This window comes from Cervus canadensis, chromosome 28 (genome assembly GCF_019320065.1).
Source record: "Cervus canadensis isolate Bull #8, Minnesota chromosome 28, ASM1932006v1, whole genome shotgun sequence".
Taxonomy (NCBI): domain Eukaryota; kingdom Metazoa; phylum Chordata; class Mammalia; order Artiodactyla; family Cervidae; genus Cervus; species Cervus canadensis.
Genome location: NC_057413.1, coordinates 15,581,228 through 15,601,113, shown reverse-complemented (window position 1 = coordinate 15,601,113; position 19,886 = coordinate 15,581,228). Strand labels below are relative to the sequence as shown.

General features: G+C 36.8%; 1 protein-coding gene across 17 annotated transcripts in view; it reads right to left on the bottom strand.

The window, feature by feature from the left end:
• LOC122429059 overlaps positions 1-19,886 on the bottom strand; it is a 775,926-nt gene that overhangs the window by 416,863 nt on the left and 339,177 nt on the right. For 2 of the 17 annotated variants that reach the window (XR_006265906.1, XM_043449192.1), the window contains exon 7: positions 16,641-17,187. The exons of 11 other annotated variants lie outside the window; for them this stretch is intronic. Coding sequence is in view for 1 of the 6 variants with exons in the window: in XM_043449192.1 (XP_043305127.1) it covers positions 17,050-17,187 (138 nt within the window). In the remaining 5 variants the exon portion in view is untranslated. Of the gene's footprint in view, positions 1-16,640; positions 17,188-19,886 lie in introns of those variants that run through there. 4 more of the 17 variants (XR_006265911.1, XR_006265910.1, XR_006265908.1 and 1 more) reach the window with 2 other exon arrangements.

Genomic DNA, 19,886 nt, shown 5'->3' with positions numbered 1-19,886 from the left:
GGCTTTTGCATCTGGCAAACATATGCAGAAAACCAGGCCAAATACGACTGAAAAACTTGGCCAAGTTCTTTCATGTGACCCACTGTGACAGCCAACCTAAAGTTCCCAATGTCAATTCAATTTCCAAATGAAAACTTTACTTTTTCATTAATATGTGTTAGTATTTAGATATAGATATAAATTCATCTCAGGTTTGGAGTAAAAAGGTGATGCATTTTTAAAAAATAACACATGTACTATATTTGCATTATTGGAAGGAGTGAATATTTAGAATAAGATGGATATTGCGGAAATGGACCTGACCGCACAATCTTATCCACACAGTCAAGGATTCAGAAGCATAAGGGAGAAATGTTTCCAGTGTTTCTGCCAGACAGAACGCCTTCTAGATTGACCAGCATAACTGGCTAGCATGACTAAACCTCTAAACTTAACTGAAACTTCAAGGTTCTGGTTGAAATGCCACAATTTCTAGAGGTCCTATGAGTTGTAAGAGACAGGATTTAAGATGTTTAGCTATATGCTTTCAAGTGCTCATAGCAGACTTACATAAATGTGTACTCACTCAATATATCTGACATTTTGAGGCATCTATGATACTGCGAATGATGATCAAGACATGGAAGTTTATAAAGTCCTCACCCTCGAAGAGCCTAAAACCCACACTACCTGGAGTTTCAGCCAGGTTCCTTAAGGCTCTCTTTTTTACAAGCCTTTTTCCATTATGTCAAGTAACACGAATGATTGAGTTACTGTACCTACTATATATAACTACATCAGAGTGACAGTTGTTTATTGCACCATTACCAAAAAAGCTGTATCCCGACACACTGCATATCAACACACATCAGTAAAGATGAAACAAATTTTTCCTGGCTAACTCATTCAAAAAAATTACATGGAAGATATATGAGACCAATGTGTGTTTCTCTAAGTATAGATAAGTTTTTATCTGACAAAAGGAATATATTGAAACTGTGCAAATTATGTATCTTTTAAGACTGTACATAAAGGATTTATACTCTCAGAAAACTTTTTCAATACATATCTTAGACACATTAACAAACCTCTTGACACCAGCTTATTTATTTTTCTTTTTTCTGGTCTATTTTTCTTCCTTAGGATGACAAACTTCCCCACTCTGTCTTCTTCCCCTTGTCTTGTAAACAAGTTCAAATTACTCTTATCCTTAAAAACCACGCCTGTTCCCTGGTCACTTGCTAATGATGCACCAATTCTTCTATTCCAAACTCTCAGAGGAAGTGGGGCATTTTTTACCAACTCATCTTCCTCACTCCATTCATTTCTGAATCCAATGGATTACAGTTTCAATTTTCACCATTCTAGTGAAACTACTTACTGCTAAAGTTATAGATAATTTTCTCTAAGTTGACTAGCCCAGTGGACACTTTTGGGCTTTCCCAATGGCTCAAAGGTAAAGAATCTGCCTGCAGTGCAGGCACCACAGGAAATGTGGGTTTGATCCCTGAGTTGGGAAGATCCCCTGGAGAAGGAAATTTCAACCCATTCCAGTATTCTTGCCTGGAAAATTCCATGGACAGAGGAGCCTGGCACGCTAGAGTCCATGGGGTCTCAAAGAGTTGGGCATGACTGAGCGGCTAAGCGTGAGCATGAATGGACACCTTTAATCCCTGATCTGGTTTAACATCCTTGTTAAATTTGGTCATGTTGACTGACTCTATTTTTTTTTAAAGATGCTCAATATCATTATGGAAATACAAAGTTAGACCACAACAAGATACTACTGCACATCTAGTAGAATGGTTAATATTAAGAAGACTGATGATATTAAGTGTGGATGAGCAACTGGCAATCTCATTCACTGCTGGGAGGAATGCAAAATGGTACAGCCACTTTGAAAAACAGTTTGCCAGTTTCTTTTTAAAATTAAACAGCTGCTTACATAGGGCCTAGCAATTAAAGTCCAAGTTTCTACAGAGAAATCTACACAAAGAACTGCTCGCACATATTTATCATGTCTTGCACCCCTTTGTTAAAACTTCATGTTCCCTGTTCCAGAACCGTCCACTCTGATCTGCCTCAGTCCTCTCCACTCTTTGATCTGCAGTGGTGCAGAGTGGTAGTGGTCATGAGGACAGCAAGGAGATCTAACCAGTCCATCCTAAAGCAAATCAACCCTGAAGATTCATTGGAAGGACTGATGCTGAAGCTGAAGCTTCAATACTTTAGCCACTTGATGCAAAGAGCCGACTCACTGGAAAAGATCCTGATGCTGGAAAAGATTGAGGGCAGAAGGAGAAGCGGGCAAGAGAGAATGAGATGGTTGGATGGCATCACTGACTCAACGGACATGAGTCTGATCAAAATCCAGGAGACGGCGAAAGACAGGAAAGCCTGGTGTGCTGCAACCCATGAGATTGCAAAGAGCCGGACACGACCAAGAGACCGAACGACAACAATGACATGAGGACTTTGGAGCCAGACTATCTTCTCTCAAATCTCAGTTTTCCTATTTTATTGACTGTGACATTTGGGGGCAATTCATTCAATTCCTCTGTCCTTGTCTCCTCATCTGTAAATTGGGACTCCACATTTGTTTTTCAGGTGGCGGAGGCTGGGGTATATTCTGTTTTTCTGAGTAACTGGGTAGACACCAAGTCTCGGGTCTTGAAAATGGGACCTTCTAAGTCCTACTCCACTAAAATCTCTAAGTCTAGCCTCTAGATGTATTCCTGCACCCTATCCAGGGACAGATGGTTTATTTCTATTAATACATCATCTTCTAGCTGCAATGAGCTTTCATCAGTGCCCTAAAGACAAGAGTTTGCTGCCCTTTGCCATGCTACTTCAGGTTTTTATTCCACAGGAGACAGAAAGACGTGGTGGGACTTCCTGCCTCTCCCCCAACTGGAGTTCACTCTCCCAGACCTATTCACCAAAACAATTTCTCTGGACGACTGACTTACCTTTTTTATGAATACCCCATGCCTGAACAGAAGAGCCTGGCATGGATGCAAATTCCCCCCCTATCTGCAGTCCTCAGGAGTTTTACCTTCTCTCATCATCCCGCACTTGGCTTTTGGCAAAATGTTAAAAATTTTAGTTGAATTTTTACCACCAACCTTACACATCTGTCTTTGATAAGCAACAAGTGACTGCATCTCATTTCTCCTTGGAGGCATTTGTTGTTCTTTAGATTATAGGTTAGTTCAATTTTTGAGGACCTTAGCTCTCCCATGAGTTCAAGAAAAGTTATATATTTGCCAATTTTTTTTTTTTTTTACCATTTTACTGTTGTAAAGGCAGGAACATTGGTCATCTTTCTATATCCTAAATATAAAGGCCAAAACATCATTTTCCAACCAAGGTCCCAAAGTATTTCTCTAAGAAAATCTTAAAGGAAATAAATATTCTTAACCAGTGATACTAGAACAAATGACTGACTATTTGAGGTGAGGGAGACCTCAAGTTATACACAAAAAATCTATCCTAGATTACCATAGATCTAAACATCAAAATTAAACTAGAAATCTTTTCTGGAATCTATACGGGAGTGTCTTTGGGATTTGGGGGAAGGCAAAAATTTCTTAGAGAGTAAATGAAAATATTCACAATTGGAGAAAAATTTATATTAAGCAGACTTATCACAATTGTTTGCTCTTAGAAAAATATCAATAGGAAAATAAGTAGGTAAAGCTACAGGCTTGAAGAAAATGTTTGCTGTGAGAAGAAATATCTGACAAAGGACTTCGCTCTAACTGCTATAATTCAATACTAAAAAGACAATTCAATTTAAGAGACAAAATACTTGAATAGGCACTTCACAAAAGAATATATATGACTAGCCAATAAGCATGTGAAACAGTGCTCACCATCATTAGTCATTATGGAAAAGAAAATGAAAACCACACGGGACATCACCATACACCCATTCAAATGGCTAAAATTTAAAAGACTGACAACATCAAATATTGATGAGGATGTGAAAAAAAAAAAAACAATTCTTTTGCACTGCTGATGGGAGAGAAAAACGGTACCACCTCTTTGGAAACTGGCATGGAAATTACTTATGATGTTAAACACCTATCCTTTGGCATTTTCCTGAGAGAAATGTAAAAACATACATAAAAATCTGACACAAAACTGTTCCTAACAACTTTATTTATAACAGCCCCAAACTGGAAACGATTTAAGTGCCCATGAGCAGAAAGGATAAACAAACTGTGATAGGTCCGGATAATGGAACCACCATAAAACAGAATGATCACTACAGAGCAGTAACATGGATGAACATCAAAAATCCTAAAATGAGGAAAGAATCCAGCCACAAAGGAGTCTATACTGTAGGAGTCCACTTATGCAAAGTTCCAGAATAGGAAAACTCATGAATGGTGAGAAGAGCAGAGCAGAACAGTGGTTGTCTTGGGGAAGCTGTGACGACAGAATTGTCTAGGAAAGGGCAGGAGAAATCTTTTCCTAGTGATACTATACAAATATAGTCCATATATTCATAGGGTAAAGGTTACATGAAAGTGAAAGTGAAGGTCACTCAGTCATGTCCGAGTCTTTGCGACCCCATGGACTATACAGTTCATGGAATTCTCCAGGCCAGAATACTGGAATGGGTAGACTATCCCTTCTCCAGCAGATTTTCCCAACCCAGGAATCAAACTGGGGTCTCCTGCATTGCAGGCAGATTCTTTACCAACTGAGCTTTGAGGGAAGCCCAAAGGTTACATGAGTGAGTGAAGTTGCTCAGTCGTGTCAGACTCTTTGAGACCCCATGGACTGTAGCCCACCGGGCTCCTCCATCCATGGGATTTTCCAGGCAAGAGTACTGGAGTGGGTTGCTATTTGCTCTCCAGAGGATCTTCCCAACCCAGGGATCAAACCCAGGTCTCCCACATTGTAGGCAGACGCTTTACTGTCTGAGCTACCAGGGAAGTCTAAAGGTTACATAGGCACATACGTTTATCAAAATTCAAACTGCATGCACAAGATCTGTGAATTTCTCAATCTGTTAAGTCTAAATTATATCTTAATAAAGAAAAAAGCTTAATGTGAACAAAAAAGTATACCTACACTCACACACAATTATAGAGACTTTCTCTGACCACACTACATAAAACATTTCTCTCTCCCTCTCTTTCTGACACTTTCACCTGCCTTAACATTTGTGATAGCATTTCTGCACTGAGATTTGACATTCTAGCATTTACTTATTTATTATCTACATTGTCTATTAGAACAAAAGTTTCCTGAGGGTAAGGACTATTTTTATTGTTCAGTGTTATATACTCAGTGATAATGGCTATTACCAAAAGGCAATTATTAACCAAAGTGGATGCTGGACTTCAATTTATTTTCTTGGTTATTTAGACTTCTCTGCTTGCCTCTTGGGTGTTATTCAAACATCAAAAAGAGATAAAGCGTGAGCAAAGCACACTGAAATCCATAAACACTACACACTTCACAACCTAAAGGATGATCAAATAAATTAGCTGTTTATGGAAGACGCTCTATGTAAGATACCTCAAAGATTTCTATAGAACTGCTCTTTGTGTTGTAACCTTTCTTGTGACTGCTGCCTTCCCAAAGCAAGAACAAATCTAGGGGAAGCACACAGGCACCAATGAGCTTCCATCTAACCGGTTAAGTCACAGGGATTGCTTGCTTTCCTCAAGTTCATGACTTTGCCTGAACTCCGTGGCTAATGGGAATTCATTATAAGACAGCTTTCTGGGATTAGAGTGTTGCAGTGGTTATCAGTGAGATGGAGAATTTCAAGCTAACCCTCTGTTCAAGCATTTACAGATTTATAACTAATTAGATCCTGCCCACACCTCACCTGAAATCATGTTAGCAAGATCCATGTTAAAGTACATTTAGAGTTAGCTGGGGTCTAACTCAGTCCTCAGGCCATCCTAGGCAGCACGTAACAAGATTTTTCTATTTCAAGATTCCTTTAAAAGTAAAGAATAAATTGAGTTATTTCAAGGGAGCTCCAGATAGTGCCAAGGTTCCAAAATGAAGGGACCTTGGTCATCTGTCAAATATATAACTTTATGGATAATTGCACACGTACAATCTCACCTCAGGAAATGAGCACAAGAGGTGTGTTTTTTTTTAATATATTTAAGTTATGAAGAAGAAAATCTAAAAGATAAAAGAATATCTGATGAAACACAGAATACAACGCATATTCATTTTATAATATGGATGATTACTCAAGGTTTAAGTAATTGATTGTCCAGCAATCTGTTATAATCTAAATTTTAAAGTGCCCTATGGTGGTTAACAGTGCAAATTTCTAAATTAGACATAAGGAATTTCTTGAATTACTGCAAATATAATTTGAGCATAACAACCCAATGTGATTGAGATCATTGGAACAACATATATGTATAAGCAACCAATGACTTCCAGAACACAAGAAAACATTAAAACATAAACAATTCATATTAATAAATTGTGTAATCATGTTATAATCTACCTACCATATGAGCAGAAATGTTAATCAGCAGGGAACAATGTTTCAATTTAGTTCATCATACAGGAAAGGAACAGAATAGTCTAGGCTTTTCTTTTAATTCTGGGTGATATTAGTGATATCTCAGTGGAAAAAGTGACAGTTTTCTATACTTATGATGGACAATTATTTAGAAATCGGTAGACACATATTTGTTACGTAAACTCTCTTATGATATCCAATTTGGGACTTGGACAAAGAGTACAGTATGATCTCTGTGAAACTCTTAAGTTTAAACAAACTAAATAATTAATTTTTTAAAAAACCCCTCTCAGCTCAGCATACAATTTGAGTCATTATTGCCTTTTATTCAATGGTCACTGCCAAGGCTTACCCTCCATTAAGAGGATTTACCCAACCTCATCTGTTTACTCCAATCTGGTTTCTACCTAAAATGAAGAGGAGTCACTCATAAAGAAATAAATTTATGTACACATTTTTTTAAAAAGGAGTATGTGCAAATAGTTCAGAAATAAAAGAAAGAAAAAAAAAAAAAAAGACTTTTCTTCTTCCCCTTGGAAAGACTAGCGATCTCATGAACTATCTTTTAAAGCTTTAGTAGAAGCAGTTACTGCATTCAAAATATTACCATTAGTTCAAGTTTTAATCATGTAGAGTCCTTAGAAATTCCAGAAGATGACTGATGAGTTGTCCAACAATTTAGACTAAACATCTGGTTTAAGGATCAAGACATTGTCTGTATTTCTCACTTCCTCGTGTGACTTTGCACAGCAACGAGGACTTTTGGGGACTATATTTTGAAAATAGATAAATGCCTATATGACAATAATATTTTCCTCTTTCTGCCACTTCCATCTTGAGAACAAGCTGGTTCAAGGGTCCCCAGGATCCAGCACACAGTGAAAGACAAAAGACACTGTCTCTCAGGTGCTTTGTACAGATTCACTGGGGGGCCCCCACCCTTACCATTAGTCTTTAACCATTAACGCGTCAGAAGGACTGATAGCTTGGTCCAGCTCTGCATCAATTCAGACCCTTGGTCAGGATGCCAAACACAGGACTGGAGCCCACAAGCTGTGAGGACAAACTGACAGTCCCTGACAGCTTCTGCCGGGGCCAGGATCTGAACCAAGATGCAGGGCAAAACTCCCATCTGCTGCCCATCTGCCATTCTGCTCCTATCAAAAAAGGTTAGGCCATGAACCACAGACAGATGGGCACTGCAAAGATCTATTAGGGGAAAAAAGAGGAGTCTGAGATGATTAGAATAATGACCTTTGATTCAACAGAGAAATCCCAGTATAATGAAAATCACGCATAATTTCAAGGTCTTTTGTCTAAAATAAGATATTGTGTCTTTTGCCAATATTAAAAAAGATAAATAAAACAATACTTGTATTCTATGCACTAAATATATCATATACTAACAGAGATCCCAGAAGCAAAGATGAGTTAGGAATACATATAATGTATGTATGTAAGTATATATAGAATGTCTTCATTTAAGTTTATTTTTCTCTATGACGTATCAGTGAAGTTTAACAATATTATTAAAGAAAACAGGAATCTTATATAGATTTTTGGTAATGTGCATTTTCATCAAAAGCCTACTCTGTATAAACAGGAAACTGGGAATAAGTCAGCTCATGCATTAAACAAAAGACTTCAGACATAAAGGGAATAGCAAGTTCCTGAGCTAAAGCTAAGTGTGTGTTATGTTTCCATGGCAAAGATGACTTCGGAAAGGCAACTAAACACCCCAGACAAAAGGCAGTTATCCACTCCACTCGCCATATAACGTGCACCTACCATGTGCCAGGCAAAGTGCTAGATGCCGGGGACAGAAGAGTAAGGCACAGGTGGCCTTTGTCTCCTAGGAGCTTATGGTTTGACAGACAGACGGACACAGAAACTGCTCATTGTATACTGCAGTCAAATAGCACAATGAAGAAAAGATAGAGAAGCGTGTGGTTAGTATTGGGGGAGGGGGCGGGAATAATCATACAAATTGTTTGAAAAAATGAGAATTTCATGTATGTGGTATGTTTTAATTTTCATATGCATTTAATGTGTTAGTCACTCAGTCGTGTCTGACTCTTTGCAACCCCATGGACTGTAAACCACCAGGTTCCTCTGTCCGTGGAATTCTTCAGGCAAGACTGGAGTGGGTTGCCATTTCCTTCTACAATGCATTTAATAGTTTTATACAATTTAATTTTTATTTATAATTTGTCCAGAAGAATCAAATCTAAGTGACAATCTAAGTGATGAAAAAGGGAAAAGCAGTTCTTTCAAAAAAGTTAAAAATCTCTTAGTGTAACTTCTGCATCTTGGGATCATTTTTTCTTTTTATCACAAAGTATCTTCTATAAGTTAACTTGAAAAAGAGATTCCATAGGCAAACTGATCTATTCCAAACAATTTATAATGAATTTATATAATATGAAAAATGTAAATTGTATTCACAAAAAGATGAGTACAAGGAAGAGCTGGGTATTTTTATTTATAATAGTCCCAAAATGAAAGGAAATGAGCAGGAGAAAAATGGATATTCAAACCAGAGCATGTTTATAAAACAGGACTCCTCAACAATGAAAATGAATGAACTACTGATATATACAATACACATGGATCTCAAAACACAATATATGGTTCTATTTATATGAAGTTTAAGAACAGGCAGCTAATATGTGCTGACAAAGGTCAATTGTGATTAACTCTGGCTGCGGGATGGAAGATACTGAAAGGAAAAAGAATGAAAGAAGTTTAAGGGATGATGGGAGTGTTTTTCTATCCTGATCTGGGTGACAAATTTAAAAAGTATTTGTGCATTTTACTGAATGCAAACTATATCTCAAACTTTAAAGTATAAACCATTGGGGTAATTTGATACAATAGAGATTAATCAGGTAAATATTTTTTACATCCTGGCTGCCATATAACAGAATGTCTAACTAAACAGTGCATTTTTACAAATAACATAAATTCATAAAATTGCTTTTTTTATACCCACAGTTTGAAGAGGCAAACAAAACTAATGTATGCATGGTAAGTGCCCAATAGGGAATTCTTCCACCTGAACTCCAGTGTGCTCCCATCTGAGCCCGATTGCAATAACTTGAGCCCACTCAGGGTCAGAAGGGTTTCTTCAGCATATGGGAAAATCTTATGTTTTATTGCATGTCCATACATCCTTTTTTTTTTTTAGTACATAAAATGGCCTTGCTGCCCCCATTCTTCCTTTCCTTAAGAGTCACTCAATCATCACCAAAGAAAGTAGAAACATAATAAAACACAATCCACATTAGCCTTTGATTCAGAAAAATGAAAAAAATTCCTGGACTATTTCCAAAATGCACTTCTTTCAGAAATAATAACTTGTGGTTTGATTTTTACATATTTTATCAATTATATAAACTCATTTTCACATAAAAAGTTGTCACTGACCTACTATATACATTTCACAACAGGAAATACTGTCATCCATGTTAATTCTCAAACTCTAACTTAAGCATATTTAAATCACTACAAAGAATTGGTCCTAAAGAGGTTAACAATATCTAAGGATTAGTTGTGCATTAGAGTAATAATACCACTTTAATTTATATACAGCTTGATACTGACAAGTCTAAGCACTTCACATATATAACAGATTTTATCTTCAATAATCCAGTGTTGGAGCAAAATAGTAATGTCTCCCATGTCCTTGAAATAACAGTATATGCAAAGAATAGTTCGGAGAAGGCAATGGCACCCACTCCAGTACTCTTACCTGGAAAATCCCATGGACGGAGGAGCCTGGTAGGCTGCAGTCCATGGGGTCGCAAAGAGTCGGACACGACTGAGCGACTTCACTTTCACTTTTCACTTTCCTGCACTGGAGAAGGAAATGGCAACCCACTCCAGTGTTCTTGCCTGGAGAATCCCAGGGACGGGGGAGCCTGATGGGCTGACGTCTATGGGGTCGCACAGAGTCAGACATGACTGAAGTGACTTAGCAGCAGCAGCAGCAAAGAATAGTTGGAAGGTATAATCTAAAATGTAATAGCAGCTATACTCTTAAATTGTGTGTGTATGTGAGAGTGTGTAATAGACACAATTTGACAATCACTTTTGCTCCACTCCCCAGAACTGACACATGACGAGAACTTGGTCACAACGGTTTCGCTAATTTTAAAAGACAGATCCTATATCTTGATATAATTTTTCCCTCAAAAAAAATTTAACATGAGTTCTGATTCTATCATCAGTGGTAAGCCCACTATCACCCAATCCTCATGCTAATTACAACTAAAATCTTTAAATTTTACACACACACGCACACCAGAGGAACATGAAAAGCTGGCAGGTTATGAAAGAGTAAAAACTTGGAAAAGTGACCTACATAGTGATGTTTTCCATATATGTTTGCTTTTGCTTTTTTTTTCCTTGTGCCGTATGACCAACCCCAAGGGTGGACCCCAACTGCAAAAAGCAGTGAGCAATGGCAGCTACACAAGCCGATGAATCCTGTTTTTCTGGCAAAGCGAATCAGAAATAAGAATTCCTACAGGCCAGAGAGTTTGAAGAGAATACCAGAGATGAAAACGTGAAACAAAGGATCCCTTAATTCTGTTAATCAATCAATATCACCGTAATTCCTAGGCTATGCATGCAAGACAGTCTCAAATGAGGGTAACAAAGACCCTGGTAGTTGAGCAGAGATTTGCGCCTTCTCTACAAGCCTCATTCTAACCCTCCGAGATCTGAACCACCTCCCAAAGAAGGTGGGACACAACTTACAATCTGGATCTAAGAGGCCTACCTGCCTGCTGATGAAAATCATCATCATTCAGCAGATGGTTATAATAGAACTAATATAATAATCTCTATACAACAGAACAGTCACAACATTCAGACTACAATCCAAAACTACTCAGCATATAAAGAACCAGAAACATGTCCTTTCTCAAGGGAAAAGACCAAAAAAAAAAAAAAGAGAGAGAGAGATGATCTATGTGATGGAGCTATCAAAGATATTTTAAGCAAATACTATATCTAAGCTCCATGTGTAAAGAAAAACACTCTTGAAATATTGAACATACAGGAATTCACAGAAAAATAATGTAAGAAAACAAACTTTTGGAAGTGAAAAATTCAGTACTTAAAGTGAAAAACTTACTGGGGAAATTCAATAGTAGTATAGAAATAATGTAGGAAAAATAAGTACTTTGAAATAGGTGGATAGAAATTATCCAATCTGAAGGATGAAAAAAGGATGAAATAGTTGAAAAGAGTCTCAGAGACATATGAAACAATGTCCAAAAACTTAACATACGTAATTGGACAACCAAAAGTAGAGGAAAAAATTTAATAAAATTTTAAGTGAAAATTGTATACATTTAAATTATGTAAGATAATGATTTGGTATACATAGTGAAATGATTACTAAAGTCACTAAAAACATGTAATATTCATATATGGTACATCTCAACATATCCATCCTACAAAACTCCAACTTTGTACACTCTGACCAATGTCTATGCCCCCATTTTCCCCACCTCCCCACTCCAGGTAATCAACATGCTATTCTCTGCTTCTGCGTGCTCAACTATTTTTTAGATTTCACATTCAAGGGAGATGATGTAGATTTTGAGAAAACAATTCTTTTTGAATAAAGGAATAAATAATGCCTGAAAGTTTTCTAAATTTAGTCAAGTATATAAATTTACAGACTCAAGAAGCTCAATGACTCACAAGCACAAAGGAAACAACACCAAGACAAACCATAAAACAGATGAAAGAATATAAAGAAAGAATTACTGACAAAAGCTAGATGTATATGGCCCATTAGAATCAGGGGAATGGGCTGAAATATTGAAGATTTTTCATCTGAAACTATGGAGGCATAATGGCAAAACAACATCTTTATAGGCTAAGGGAAAAAAAAACCCATTAAGCTAGAATTCTGTGTCCAGTGAAAATAGAAATGAAAGTGAAATAAATGCATTTTCAGATAAATGAAAAATAAGATAATCCATCACCAGAAGACTTGATACATAAGTGAGATATGTATATGCTAATGGAACTTCTCCAGACCAAAGAAAAATGATACCAGAGGGAACCATGGATCTTCAGGAATGAAGGAAGAGCAACAGAAATGATAAATTCTTGGATAACATAGGACTATTTTTCTTTCTAAAGTTCTTTAAAATACACTTAACTATTTAAAACAAAAATTATTTTATTAGCTGGTGGGATTTTCAATATACATAGACATATACATGTTACATAAAGTGTAACAAGGATCACTAGGGGACAATTTATATCATTGCAATTCTACATTTTATGTGAAGTGGTACAGTATTAGCTCTAAAGAGACTGAAATATTTCGTATACATACTGTAATTTCTCAGAAAACTTTTTTTAAAAATACAAAGAGCTTTAGCCAGAATACATAATTAGATAAACTAAAACAGAATATACAAAAATATTCAAATAATTTAAAGGATGGCAGGAAAGAATGAAGTGAGGATCAAAACTTGGGACAAACAGAAAATAATTCAATGGTCCTAAATACAACCATGGTCTAAAGACTAAATGGCACAGATTGGCAGAGTAGATGTAAAAACACAAACTGTTATATACTGGTGACCAAAAAAAGGCACTTTACATGTACAGAAAAAATATATACTGTATGCAGTTAGTAAACATGAAATGCAACTTTAATATCAAATAATATAGGTTTCAAGACAAAGAGTATCTCCAGAGATTAAAAGGAATATTTCAAATGATAACAGGGGCAATTCACTAGGCAGGCAATTATAAATGCCAATGCACCTAATTAATAGATCCTAAAAATATATAAAATAAATAATGACAACAAGAAGGGAAGAAATAGATAACTCTACACTCTTAACAAGATATTTTAACACTGCTCTTTCAGTAATCTATAGGAAAACTAGATTCCTTCCCTCAAAAGAAAATCATACACATGGAAGACCTCAAAGACACAACTGACTACTTTGATCTAATTAACATTTATAAAACACTCATCTAACAACTTCAGAATATGTATTACTTTCAAATATGCATGGCACATTCATCAAGAAAGACCATATTCTGGCTCATTAACAAAGTCTCAATATTAGAAATAATCAAAATCAGGCATAGTATATTCTCTACCATAAGGCAGTTAAAATAGAAGACATTAATAATATCCAGAAAAATACTGGATACCTGTAAGTTAAAAAAAACACTTCAATATAATCCACGGACAAAAGACAAATCCATGAGATATATTAGAAATTACTTTGAACCACACAACAACAAAAATACAACATACTAAAATTTATGACAGAGTTAAAGACTAGACATGAACACAAAACTTTCAATGCTTATATTAGAGGTAAAAAGATAAAATTAATGACCTAATATTTCACCTTAAAAAGCTGAGAAAACAAACACATTAAACTCCAAAGAAAGAAGGAAAATAAAGTAAAAGGCAGAGATCCATAAAAGAAGGCTGGTTATTTGAAAAGATCAACAAAACTGACACGGCTCTACCTGGGATGGTCAAGAAAATGAAGAGACACAAATCAGCAATATCAGAATAAAAAAAAGTCACACAGATCCAATAGTCTTTAAAAGGGTAAGATAATACAACATCATTACACTAAAGTATGTCACAACTATATGCAATTGACAAGTTTCTTGAAAAATACCACTTAGCAAATGGCACAGGCAATTATAAAACTGAAATATATATATATGAAATTAAATTATCAAGTATCTTTTCTAACAGAAAATCCCTAATCAAAATGTTTGTACTAGTGAATTATGGCTAACTTTCAAATCACTAACCTTGTATAAATATTTTCAGAAAATAAAGTTGGAAGAACTGCCCAATTTTGTTTTATAAGGCCAACTCAACAGTAATATCCAAGTTAGGAATACTGATCCTCCACATAGTCAAAAATCTACATGTAACTTTACAGTCAGCCCTTCGTATTCTAAGTTCTGCATTCAACCAACCCAAATCATGTAGTACCATAGTTGCTGTTGCTCATTCAGTCATGTCCGACTCTTTGAGATCCCACGGACTGCAGCACGCTAGGCTTCCTTGTCCTTCACCATTTCCCGGAGCTTGCTTAAACTCATGTCCATTGAGTCGGGGATGCCATCCAACCATCTCGTCCTCTATCATCCCCTTCTCCTCCTTTCTTCAAACTTTCCCAGCATCAGGGTCTTGTCTAATGAGTCGGCTCTCCGCATCAGGTGGCCAAAGTGTTGGAGCTTCAGCATCAGTCCTTCTAATGAATATTCAGGATTGATTTCCTTTAGGATTGACTGGTTTGATCTCCTTGCAGTCCAAAGGACTCTCAAGAGTCTTCTCCAACCACAGCTCAAAAGCATCATTTCTTCAGTGTTCAGCGTTCTTCATTGTCCTACTCTCACATCCATACATGACTACTGGAAAAACCACAGCTTTGACTATACAGACCTTTGTCAGTGTAAGTGAACCTGCACAGTTTAAATTTTTGTTGTTCAAGGGTCCACTGTGTTGTATCTCAAAACCAAAGAAGCATTTTCCAGGAATGCAAGGTTAGCTTAACATACAGAAATCAGCATTATTCATAGAATAAAGAGGAAAAAAACATTTTTCAATAAATGTAAAAATAAGAGCATTTAACAAAATTCAACACACCCTCATGATTTTTTTTAAAAAAGCAAATTACAAATAATAGGAACTTCATTAAACTAATAAAGGGTATCTAGGAAAAACCAACACCCAGTATCACACTCAAAGAATTAAAGACCTAAAAAAAAAAAAAAAATTAAAGACCTATTTTTTCCTCATTAGATATGAGAACAAGGCAATAATGTGTGCTTTCTACACTCTTATTCAACACTTTACTACAAGATCTAGCCATTGCATTAACAAGAAAAGAGATACATGAATAACAGTCAAAAGGAAGTGAAACTGTCAATATACACAACAGTATGATTATTTACTTGGAAAATAGCAAGCAACCCATAAAAATCTACACAACTAATGAAAGATTCAGCAACGTGCATGTGAAGATTAATTCGAAAAGTTAGCTCTATAATGATATATTATTGGCAAAAAGTTGAAAATACATTTTTTACAATTCTTTTCACAGTAGTGGGGAAGGGGAAGAATACCTAGAAATAAATCCCAGAGAAGATATCCAATACCTCTACATCAAAAACTACAAAACATTGTCATATTAAATTATACATAAATAAAGAGTTGTGCATATTCATGGATGGCAATTATCCCCAAACTGATACATAGATTCAATGTAATTTCAAACAAAATTAATCAGGCTTTTTCTTTTCAGTAGAAAGTGACAACATGATTCTAAAATTAACTTGGAAATACAAAGGACCTAGATAGTTGAAAGTTGGAGAATTTGCCTTACCTAATTTCAAGATCTACTATAAAGCTACAGTCAAGGATGTGGGTTATTGGCAAAGGGACAGAAACCCATGGAACGAAACAGTATCCAAATACAGATGAACACATATATGTTGAGTTTTTAACATCTGTGTCAACGTAACTCAATGGTGAGAAAAAAACATTTATTTCAAATGATGTTGGATCAACTGGAAATCAAAATTGAAAAAACATACAATGATTCTTACCTCACACTCAACACAAAAACTGATTCAAATCACAGACCTAAATGTACAATCTAAAACTACAAAAAGAAAACATAGCAGAAAATATCCATATCTTAAGGTAGGCAGCTTTTGTAGATAGAAGACATGAAAAAAAAATAAAACATTAAATCTAAAATTGTTAAGTCAAACTTCATTAAATGTAAAACTTCTGTTCTTGGAAAGACACCACTAAAAATGAAAATATAAGCCATATTTGGGAACAAAATTTTCTCAACACAGTAACAGAATAAGGAGTTGGATTCAAAAATATAGAAGGAGCTCTTGAAATTTGTTAAGAATCTATTATAAAATGACAAAAGTGTTTTTGTCTTTTTAAAATTTTATTTATTTTTCGATTGAAGGATAATTGTTTTACAGAATTTTCTTGTTTTCTGTCAAACATAAACAAGAACCAGCCTTAGGGACACCCATGTCCCCTCCCTCCCAAACCCCCCTCCCATCTCCCTCACCATCTCACCCTTCTAGATTGTTACAGAGCCCCTGTTTGAGTTCCCAGAGTCGTATAGCAAATTCCCATTGTCTCTCTATTTTACAAATGACAAACCTAGACAGTGTGTTGAAAAGTAGAGACGTTACTCTGCTGACAAAGGTCTGTACAGTCGAGGCTATGGTCTTCCCAGTGGTCATGTCCAGTTGTGATAGCTGGACTGTAAATAAGGCAGAATGCCCAGGAATTGATGCCTTGAAACCATGATGCTGGAGAAGAATCCTCTAAGTCCTTTGGACAGCAAGGAGATTAAACCAGTCAATCTTAAGGGAGATCAACACTGATTATTCACTCGAAGGGCTGAAGCTGAAGCACCGGTATTTTGGTCATCTGACACACACAGATGACTCACTGGAGAAGTTCCTGATGCTGGGAAAGACAGAGGGCAGCGGAAGAAGAGGCCTCAGAGGATGAGACGGCTGGACGGCAGCACCGAGGCAATGAACGTGAACTTGGGAAAACTCCGGGAGGTGGTGAGGGACAGGGAGGCCTGGCGTGCTGCGGTCCATGGGGTCGCAGAGAGTCGGACAGGGCTGGGTGACTGAACAACAACAACAACGTATTTTACTTGTGGAATTGTAAGTTTCCATGTTCCTCTCTCCATACAGCTCAGCCTCCCCCTCCTCCCCTCCCCCATGCCCATAAGTCTGTTCTCTATGTCTGTTTCTCCACGGCCACCCTGCAAATAAATCCTTCAGTACCATCTTTCTAGGTTCCATATATGCATCAGTGTACGGTAAGACAAAAGTTTTAGACAGACATTTCACAAAAGGTAAGCAAATGGCCAAACATACACGAAAAGATGTAATTATTATTAGTCCTCAGAGGAAAATAAATTAAATACAAAACAAGGTGACACCACCCATCTATCAGACTGGCCAGAATTAAAACACTGACCACACCAAGCAGTGACAAGGATTTTGAGTAACCTGAACTCTTCTTCACTGATGGTGGGAATGGAAAATGGTATCACTGTCTTGGAAAACACTTTGGGAACTTCATAATATTAAGCATACACATGCCATATAACCTAGCCCTTCCAGTCAGAGGTATTTACTCACAGAAAACAAAAACATATCCACACAAAGATCTGGCAGTACTGTTTGTAAGAGACATTAACTGGAAATAACTTAAGTGTCCAACAGATGAATGGATAGCAAATCATGGCGTATCCACCCACATAATAGAATACTACTGGGCAAAGGGGAAAAAAAGAAAAAAAAATCATATGCACACAATTCTTTTTATATAAAATTCTAGATGCTGGGGGGGGTGGGGGTTGCGGGCAGAAGCAACTCAATGGTTACCTGGGGGTGGGATTGAAAGAAATAAGGAAGGGAATGCAAAAGAGCTCTGAGGAAAGTTTTGGGGATGACAGAAATGTTCTTTATCTTGATTGTGGAGATGGCTTCACCAGTTTATGAAGATGTCAAATTTGATCAACTTGTGACACAGACATTGAGAATAAACATATGGACAACAGGGAGCAAAGGTGGGGTGGGGTGGGATGAACTGGGAGATTGGGATTGACTTATATGTGCTGCTGCTGCTGCTGCTGCTAAGTCACTTCAGTCGTGTCCGACTCTGTGTGATCCCACAGACAGCAGCCCACCAGGCTCCTCCGTCCCTGGGATTCTCCAGGCAAGAACACTGGAGTGGGTTGCCATTTCTTTCTCCAATGTGTGAAAGTGAAAAGTGAAAGTGAAGTCGCTCAGTTGTGTCCAACTCTTAGTGACCCCATGGACCGCAGCCTACCATGCTCCTCCATCCATGGGATTTCCCAGGAAAGAGTACTGGAGTGGGGTGCCATTGCCTTCTCCATATATGTGCTACTATGTATAAAATAGATAACTATACCTACTGTATAGCACAGGGAACTCTTCTTAATGCTCTGTGTTGACTTAAACAGGAAGGAAATCCAAAAAAGAGGGGATGGCTGATTCACTCTGCTGTGAATGACTATTCATTCTGCTGAATGAATAGAATCTAACACAACATTGTAAAGCAACTATACTCTAATAAAAATGATTTTAAAATATGATCAAATGATAATTAAATATGTTCAGCTTATTGTACTTCAATTATACCTCAATAGAGATGTAAAAAAATAATAATAATAATGTGAGCCTATAAAACATAAACAAAGGCCCAAATCAAAAAGCTGCCAATACAGATCTGCCTTCAAGAACTCTCATTTAGCCTGTCTACCTCAAAATGGTGTTTGCCTTTTTAAGGAAAAAAACAAAATATCAATAATATAATTGAAAACATGCCATTATATTTAGTGTTGCAAAAGTCCTCATGTCAAAATGCAATTCTGTACAGTGTTTATATACTTGATCAACCACATCCCAGTGGAACACCTACAATTCAAATAGTGAATCTCACAATTTACTACATATATTGAATATTATACTTAAGAATAATCTATAAAAAGGTCCAGCATAGTGATCAGAGTATTAACAGAAATGATGAATTTTACCAAAGGGACCAGTTCCCTACAGATAAATTGTTATCTACACCTGACTTGATAGTTATAGATTTAACATAAAGTCTTAGTATCCATATTAAAATCCAGAAGACTTATATTCTCTAAGTAAAAATATACATGTGATACTGATATGCATCTTAAAAAATATCAGCAGCACCACCACTGTGATTCCTATAGTACATTTATCTCAAAGTGCTTTCATAGTTATTACACAGAGGTAATTGTGATGAGATAATGACACTGACCTGTAAGTCAGTAAAAAGACTGTTCTAGGGCTGGGCTTTGCTTCTGTCAAGGCTCTGCTTCCTGGAACAAATCACTAGGCTCCAATTTTTTCACCAAGAAAACAAGGAGGTTGGGCTTGAGTATCCTTCAACTCTTTCAACTTTGAAATTTGCTTTAGTTTTATCCTCCCACTAATAAGGAGAACAAGATCAAAGGATGGCCCTGAGAAAGGTTAGAGGAGTTATACAGAGTCACAGGACCAGCTAAGGTCAGACCCGGGATTAGAGTCCCAGTCTCCACCACACCCACTCTGCATTCTTCCCACTCCACACGCTACCCGGTAAGCCTGCTTGCAGCCATCTTCTGAACGGGAGACATGCCTACCATCTGCAAGCCTGCAGAATTTCTGCTTGAACGAGGGAAAAACCACAAGCAGACTTGGTTTTATGATTCTATGATACCTGAAATTTTATTCCTGTATCTGAAATTCCCAGTGCATGAGCTCAGGAGGGAAAGTAATTCTT